Consider the following 9,434-nt stretch of genomic DNA (forward strand, 5'->3'; position numbering starts at 1 on the left):
ATTCAGTGAGTAAAATCATTGATACTTTCATTTAAGATTGAATACGACACTTTGCTGTACAGTGAAAATTATAAAATGTTGAAATATTTTGAACAAACGCATATTTAGTTTCATATAAATTATTTACAAATATCAATATTCCTATTTGATTACATGAAATTAAATTTAAATGAACATTTTATGTTTTACACATGAAATTCCGTAATTGCATATCGATATTTTCACAATTAAGTATAAATTTACGGCATTCATTGTGGGATCAAAATGATAAACAAGCAAATGCATACATTGTGATACACAGACACATTTTTACTGCAGGTTTTATTACATTTAATGAATAAATTTGATTAAAGCAAACTCTTTTCAGAGATTTCCAGTTACCTATATTTCTTATTTCGAAATATATCGTATGTTCTGCAGGTTCATTTATGCAAGTTTTGTTTCTCGTAAATTCTTGAACTGTTTTATGTTGTTTTTTTTTCTAGTTTTACAGGTAACTATACTTTCATCATTGAATGTTTCTCCTCCTTTGCACAAGGATGAAAATCTTGATAAAGTGTTATCCCTCGAGAGCATTAATCACAACAAAATTACATGAAAATTGCAGACTCGTTTTACAGCAGGTGTCAAGTGCTGTGTGGTAGCTGTACAATGATGCCCCGTACTTTACTTCAGTGTTGTTTTATTTTTCTGGTCCTTCAGGATAATTGATGCGAACATTATTAAGTGTTGAGAATTGAGTACCGCTCAAGCCGGTGCTAGGCGGCGTGATGGATGTTGCACTTATTCATTATCCCTCATGTACTCAATCAAAGCGAGTCTGCAATTTTCAGTGTCTGTAATTTTATTGTGATTAATGCTTCCGAGGGATGACTTTGTTTCTAGATTTTTGACTGAGTCTGTACCCTTAAACAAACAGTAAAAAATGTTGCAAAACAAAATGAAACCTTTATGAGGAACATACTGAAAAGGTGATAAACACATTTACAGTATAGGTCATATAGCGTCATTCTTTAATAACACAATACGTTTGAATACTAGCATTAATGTTTTTGTTGTTTTTTTATTGTTGTTTTTTCTTTTGTTTTTTTTTTCTTTTCAATTATTGCATTGATTGATCGCACTGAAATGTATTTGTTACTCTGAAACTATATGATGTATAGAATTATGTACTATGTACAAATCAAAGAAATAAAAGTTCTGTTCTGTTCTAGCTTTGCTGTTTCAGCATTATTTCAGGCACAAACGGACACCTGAGTGAATCAACAACGTTCCGTAAGCTAGCTGGATAGCTTTCTCACATGAAAGAATACGAAGTCCCTGTCGGGATTCGAACCCATAGCGGTGAGGAGCAAGTGGTTTGAAGTCAACGACTATGACCACTCGGCCACGGACACTCCCGTTAATCTTTTACAAATTGAACACTCTACTTTGATTACATGAAAATATGATTTTGCATTTTTTAAATGAAAATGTTCTGTTTCATACATAAAATGCAGGTAATTGCATATTGATGTTTTCACAATTATAAATTTACTCATTTCGTAAGGGCTATAAGGCATTCATTATTGGATCAAAATGATAAACGATACATGTATACATTTTCATAGATAAAAACATGGTACTGCAGTTTTTATTACATCTCATGAATAAATTTAATTTAATAAAATTAAATAAAACTGTGTCAGATACATTAACATAATAATTATGCAACGAAGCATTTTATCTCACACAATTTGTTTGTAATCAGATATTTTGAGAATCAAAGCTATATGCAAATAGGTGTGTGTATACGTCAGGCATTTTATGTTAAAAACATATAAAACAATATAAATTATGCATTTCTTAAAATTAAGCAATAAGTCAATGGTTGTTCATTGATTTTGTCCTATCCATTTTAAATGTGTATGCAATCATTTAAATTGATATATGAGTAACCTATAACTAAATACAAGGTATTTGTTTTACAGTAAGTTAAATTTCAAACAAAAAAATTTTTTTCATTTTTGATACCTTTTTTCAGATTTAATTTTTTCACTATATCTATACGTGAAAGTCAGGAGCATGTTTTGGAATACAGATCATAGTTACGATTTTTGATATTTGTGGGATCAACTGAATTCATCATATCATATGTTACTGATCCTGTTGTGCAGTATACGTCCTCTGATCCTCGCAATAATTCGAAGGATAAACATTGAGGGTTTTCGGTACAGGCTTTCTTACATTCTTCCAGGCTCCCATATTTCGTCTTATCACCTATGTTAAAACCGATAATCGCTTTTCCTTCGAATATAGTATAATTGTCTGAAAGTGTTGGGCAAACTGAAATTTAAATCATATACTCATGTTTTAACATATGTCATTCTTTTTTAGTTTGATCATAGCAGAAAGCTTAAACTTTAATAAGTAATAAAATATATCTGATTCAGCTTTAAAAATTTAGCACACTTGAAATCAAGTATTTTATTTATTTTCATCACAGTGAAATAATTTATATGCAAAATCCTTTTGACGTATTAACCCGATTCAATAATAAGATTGATATATTAAATACCAATTAATACCTCAGGATTTTTTTTCAAAAATGTCAAGGGTACTCTGGGAAGTGCTTAACCTTATACTGCAAGAAAAAAAAAACAAACAAAAAACCGTAAAGGACATATTCATGAAATATCTTCTAGCACTTTTGATATGTTGGTAATTGGTATAATTATAGTGATTTATTGTTTGTATGGAAGTCAAATTACTACTTCGTTTACATTTTGCTACCTTTACAGCACATTACTGCATGTTCAGTGCTACTTTTATTAGTTATTTAACATCTATTACAATTTTATACCATTATAAAAACATTACTAGTCTAAACGCATGTTTTTACATTTCTAAAGGATTGAAAAAAAATTTCTGATGCATAATGTGCCTTTAAACTAACACAATATGACTATTTCAGTACTTTGATTACTGTCTGGAAAACACATGTGCGTTACCTTTTGTGCAGTTTTTAGTCGAGTTGTTATATGCATATAGCTGATGACAGAAACATGTTCCTTGTATGCACACACCCTCTGTTTCTTTACAGTCTGTATGACTTGAGCAATTCTTCCCATGTGCTAAAAATAAATACAGTTTAGTTTAAAAATAAATCAGACATATTCAATAGATGAAGTGATTAATAAAGTTGCATCTCCTTGTATGAAATTCCACACCTCTGTTACAAATTTCAGAACCTTTACGCTACATTTAATTTATCTTTCGAAAAACAGAAATAGCGACATTTCATTAATAAATTCGACTCCAGATCTTATTTTGGTGTCCAGACAACCAAAATGAGTTTTATAAGCATAAAAATCTTCAACCTCATTGCGGCGAAATCGGAAATTCAATTTCTGTTTGCACTTCGGATCATCCGTTCATCAATATTAAATCAACAACCATGACTATAAGTAGCAGTCCAAAGTTAACAGTATATTTCCGCATTTGTAACGGATGTTTTCGTTCAAATTTAATTTGTTTAATTTTTTAGGGTATGATTATTTTCTTCTGAACGCCATGCCTAATGTACCGTGAAGCTAAAACGGTTTAAGTGTGTTTGCACATGAAAATCTCATATTTGCTGTATTCAGGATAACAACTGTAATATTGTGACGTAGTGCATACACGAGCTGATTATAGTCTTCATTTGCATGTTAAAATTCGTATACGGACTTTAGTGTTACCGTGGGGTTTTCCGTTAAAATTCGTAATTTATGAATATTTTTGATGAAATGTACAACAATACTGTTAAAAAGGTTTATGAAACTGTAGAATGCTTGGTTTTAAGGCAGAAGGCAAAATAAAATAGTTTTACATGTTTATTTAATGTTACTTTAAAAAGAAACCTTTTGAAAAATAACAATTATATAACAACTTTGAAATATAGACGAAATTCATATATTGCCATAAACATATACATGTAGTAAATAATGGAAGCTTCAAAGATTATCAGATGCAGAAATACCTGTTCTTAATAGGCAATGTCAAATGCAATCATTCGTGCAAATCAAAAGCACTGCCTGTCAAAGAAATAAGCATGGTTTTTAGTAACACCTGCAAATGATTTCAAACGAGAATTTGACATTTTTGTGCCATTTGAAGATAAGCGATGCATGGTATTACAAGCCAAGTTAGATACGTATAATGTGCAAAACTAAAACTAGAAGAAAAAAGGACAAAACAAACTTAAAATTCTCCAGAAGTAGGCACCATATCCTAAAGGCGGTGATGCAGTGTTCAAGTAGCAATATTGCAACCATATATTACTTACTGGGACATGGTCGCATATAACATGGTTGTGTTTCCTCATTTTGCACATTCGATTGATCACAAGTCGATTCCCCATTGCCTTCTATACGAATAGAGCACTCTCTCGATCTTTTTTGAGTTCCCGAATCACAACTTTCGCTACATGTGCTCCATGGTGACCACGTGGCCCAAGTATAATTAGCTGAAAGCCAACGTCCAAGTATTTGTGAATAAAATCAGCAACTAAATCGGATTGATTAATATGTAAATTCAAAAATCTTCAATGTATTAAGTTCTAAATAAATATGCAATTTAAAAACGTAAATGCAAGATTCTGACATAATAATGTTCTCTCTTTTGTGACATGCGTTGTTTCTGGAATGAGTTTAACAAAGGCTGCATAGTGCCATAAGACTTAAGTCATAAGAAATTTCTTTTCACTATGATATTTTGTTATTTCTGAAATTTGAAAGGAAAATCAAGAAGAGAGGGCGACAATCGCTAAACATACCCCCAAACAATACCCAGTCACATAAAGCCAACAGTAATATGACTTGTTTTAACAATTCTGATTCTGTATTTTTAGCATTACAGTGTTGAAAGCAACAAAACATTATTTTCTTAATATTCATGTTCAATTTGATATAAAATAATGAAATGTTCAGTTCCGGTTTTTTGGTTATTACTAGCTTACAGACCAGTTTTCAGTGGGCTTGAACATCGTGGTATTTTGATGATATGTTTTATGTTAACAATTGCTTTAAGTAAAATATTTGCTAGTGACCAGAAAACGTGATTTACCCGCTTCAAACGGAACTTAAAATCTACAGAAATTACCAAACATTGGTAACGAATATGCAAAGAAAGCTATTACTGCGTCAATCATACTGTAAAAATATTGTGACAATACTGCGAAAACCATTTATGAAATAATTAATTAAGTCATTAATTGCATATAAAATGTTAAATGGTTCTTTAATTGTTAATATTTTAATTGTTTAAAATCTTAGTAAATTTTTCTCAAGGTTTATATTCTTGATAAATGTTGGCGCAGCTGAAGGATTATAGAATACAAGTTTTGACACTTGTCACACAGTTATTCATATATTATTGCTTCAAAACAAATTCATTTACCAATACAAATTTACTATTTCAAGAAGCTATAGACATCCTGTGTTTATGAAAATATTTACTTTACATGACATATTATGTTGCAATAGAAAACCAAATCAAAATAGGTTGCTAAATGATAATTATATTGATTAAATGTAATGTCCTGTGTGAAGACATTTATCTTCACCTTGGTGCAGTAACAGATTAAGTCCTTTTATAAATATATTAGGAGTTAATCAGTAATTGCACTAAGATGACGATTTAACCAGTGTAAAGATGGTTCGAATTAACTTTTCTTTTTTTTCTTCTTTCATTTAATCCCTCTGGTGTGAAATTTAATACATAAACTGCTATGTATTACACTATTTATCCAGTTAACCGGCGTTTTAGATTGTAGATTGGTCTACAATGGGCACATTTTCCGTAAGAGTTTTCAATATTGATAAAACAATAGAAACACATTTTGTCCCTTTTATTTTCAGAATCGGTCTGTTGCACCTGCAAATACATGACTGTATAAAACAAAGTAGTTATTTCATTGTTTGCTAGGACAAAATATGATAAACAAGATCAACAAGGAAAGGAGGCGTTCAATGAACGCAACCCCCATATGATCCAGCAACAAGAACCAGTGGCAAGGAGCCCAGGCGGACCCCTAACAAAATCAGGGCAGGGCAAAGACAGAGCACGGCCAGGTTAATCATTAAATGATAAATAAATTGAAACTGAAACAAACTACACTCATACAGCGACCATACCTTTTACACTGTACGGAAACGATATAAAATTTTATTCTTTATTTTTCTTTAAAACCTTTAAAATAACATGGCGTAATTTAGGAATATTTTTGTACTTGTAGGAAAAGTATTTATAATGTATATGCTTACTTTTTACACATTCTGTTATATGGCTCCATTGCGCGTTGTAAAGACATTTAGCTACAGGTTCTACGCCGTTTCTTGGTTCGTATCCGGGATTACATATGTATCGGATCTTATTTCCAACGCCCCTTTGATTTCCAAGGACTTTACCGTTGGCAGGGGCCGTTATGTTGATACACTCTTAAATCATAAAAAACAAGAGCTTATTAATTAAAAATATAAGACATATATATTGTACTGACTCATTTTCTTATATTATTAGCTAAACAACGGAGTTTTGTGCATTTAATTTATTAATAACTTAACAATTAAATATCATTTTTTCTATTCTTATAATTTTTAATAGAATAGAAGTTAAGAAAATGACACAAAATTTATTAATAACGTAACTATTATAATTATATTAACATTCATTTAATTTAAACGATAAACCGACTGGCTTCAAAGTAAGAAATTTTGCACAATACACATGCTCCAAAACGCAAGTTGTCACTATTTGCTCGTTAATGTTGATATATGCACAAACTGAGAAGATGACAAAAGGATCATCTCGACATTTAGCATTTGATATACTAGAATTACTATGCTCTCCCGTGTGGAGGAAATAAAAGTATCTAACTGAGGTTTACCAATCGCAAGTTTTCACGTTTTTGATTTAGTACAACATTCGGACAGTTGTTATCCGCATTTTGTTCATAATAAATGCAATCTATGAACTCTAAATTAAATTCTATTAGATATCGCACATTTGCGTAAAAATGTAAAACACTTTTTCGCAAGCCCTTTAATATTTTAAAAACATTTTCATTTACAAGATATTTAATTTGGTTTGGTTTTACGGCTCACCAACATTATTTAGGTTATATGGCGCCGAAAACGGAAAGATGATTTAAACTAACCTCGGTAGTTACAAATTTAAAGCAACGCCAGGTATCAAAACCCCTTAACGTACTGGAGCTAAGAGATGCACTAAAAATTCGAACCAATTAAGACGCCTCTTACGATCCTCAACCATTAAAGGCTTAAGGGCGAAAACTATGAAAATTATATTTGTATAATAATCCTTATCGTGGTAGGATAAATCTTACCTTTTATTTTACACATTCCACTTTTGGAACTAATTGCTTCACAGACCTTCCCATGCTCACAACGTCCTTGACAAGGACTCTAAAGTCAGATAATGTGACACTTTAAGATCCTGTATGTTTTGTGATTGATATTGTTACTGTGTGTATACCACACTTGCAAAAAATTATATATGTATATAATTATGCAAATAAAACGATTTTCAAACATCGAAGAATATGTAAAATGTGCACTGCAAATATTTGTGCACATTATATTTAATCAATAAATTATATGCATTCATTTCTTATTGAAAAATTTGACTTAGGATTTATAGAAAATAATTTTCTAATTACTTCCCTTTATTTACATGAAATGTTCAATTCGGTAATATCTTAACTAATAATGTTTATTGGAACTTACAACTATATTGACAAATCTTAATTTGAGCATCAAAGTTGTGTTATAAAGGTTTATTTACATTGTTAGGCTCGTTGACGAGTTCTAAAACCTTTTATCAAGCACACGAAGAGAATCACTTCTTATCTTTAAAATTATTTCGAACAGTTACAGGAAAGCTCAAAAGCATGTGTTTTGTACATCCATCAAGCACATTTGAAAAATGTAAATGAACGACACATACGATTACTCTTAAGTATATAAATTTATATAAATTTTGTAAGGTTAATAATTGAGCCGTGTCACGACAAAACCAACATAATGGGTTTGCGACCAGCATGGATCCAGACCAGCCTGCGCATTCGCGCAGTCTGATCAGGATCCATGCTGTTCGCTATCAGTTTCTCGACTTGTAAAAGGGTTGGTAAGCGAACAGCATGGATCCTGATCAGACTGCGCCGATGCGCAGGCTGGTCTGGATCCATGCTGGTCGCAAACGCACTATGTTGGTTTTGTCGTGACGCGGCTCAATTTATTTTTGAGATAACTAGAACATAAATTTAAAATGCTTCATCATGAAGTTTGACAACATTTTAAAGTGAAGTTTTTATCACCCAATAATGCATGTAATAATAATAATAATAATAATAATAAATAATAATAATAATAATAATTTTATAATAATAATAATAAATAAAAATAATAATAATCTGATAACCTGTATTGAAAAAAAAAATCATCAGGTTTTGGAATTTCATAAAGAATAAATAGATACAAAGAAGAAGAATTTATCGAATTTTATAAGAATACAAAAAAATAGAAAGAAAAATAGACCATAAACTACCTTTATAACTTTGATGTCGTCCTGTTTCACATGTACACACTCGCCGAGATTTGATTGCTCCGTTTCTGAAGTTAGAAACAGCTCACAGCCGTTGATTTTATTTCTATAGTTAAGAGAACTGCAGTGGCCCCGTGCACCACACTCTGCCACACATTGTTCGATAGATATACCAATAATAAACTGAAATCTGTCTTTGTCAGATTTACACCAATTTTCGTAGGTCACGAAATACTCTAATTCAAAATTGTTTATTGTTACATTTACTACAGCAAAAACTGATTGAAACGCCAGCAATAAAATCAATTCACATTTCATAACTTTTTTAAACATTTTAATAAATTAAAAAACAAAACAAAAAAATATCATGATCAAAACGAATTCCAAGAAAATGCAACGCTCATGCCACTAGACAATGTTTGAACGTACAGAATATGTCTGGAGCTAACAATGAATCGGTGTTTAGCGTAGATTCATGGCAACAATTCAAATTAAAAATTCAACAGTATTCCATACAAAACCTGACCATATAACATTCTGCAAATCAGGAACATCAATTGACTTTTTGCGGCTAATCCCTCGCAATTTTAAGCGCAAATGTTTTTTATAACTTGTCATTTTCAGGTGAATAATGTATGCTCGAAATGTTATGGTTAAATAATAGATATTGAATTCCAAATGCATGCAATTGAAAGAGTCTCTCAAACACAGAACATATCTTTCATTACCTGAAAACTATTTAAATATTAAGGATTAACAAATGTCATTTTATTGTATTTTATTGATGTCACCAATGGCCTGTTGCAAATTATTTCCGTTAAAATATCAACTACATTTCAGAATTGATTCTG

General features: G+C 30.9%; 1 protein-coding gene across 1 annotated transcript; it reads right to left on the reverse strand.

The window, feature by feature from the left end:
• Positions 1 to 2,078: 2,078 nt before the first annotated feature.
• LOC132747714 (coadhesin-like) lies at positions 2,079 to 9,046 on the reverse strand (the record flags this gene model as incomplete). The annotated part of the gene is made up of 6 exons (XM_060737211.1): positions 8,587 to 9,046; positions 7,367 to 7,445; positions 6,285 to 6,458; positions 4,307 to 4,486; positions 2,991 to 3,113; positions 2,079 to 2,325 (listed from the first exon to the last, which is right to left on the reverse strand). Coding segments are annotated over exons 1-6 (1,133 nt in total), but the record flags the coding sequence as incomplete, so codon positions are not given.
• Positions 9,047 to 9,434: the final 388 nt, after the last annotated feature.

This window comes from Ruditapes philippinarum, unplaced genomic scaffold (genome assembly GCF_026571515.1).
Source record: "Ruditapes philippinarum isolate M1 unplaced genomic scaffold, ASM2657151v2 ctg14152_1_1_1_1, whole genome shotgun sequence".
In the NCBI taxonomy this organism is placed as follows: domain Eukaryota; kingdom Metazoa; phylum Mollusca; class Bivalvia; order Venerida; family Veneridae; genus Ruditapes; species Ruditapes philippinarum.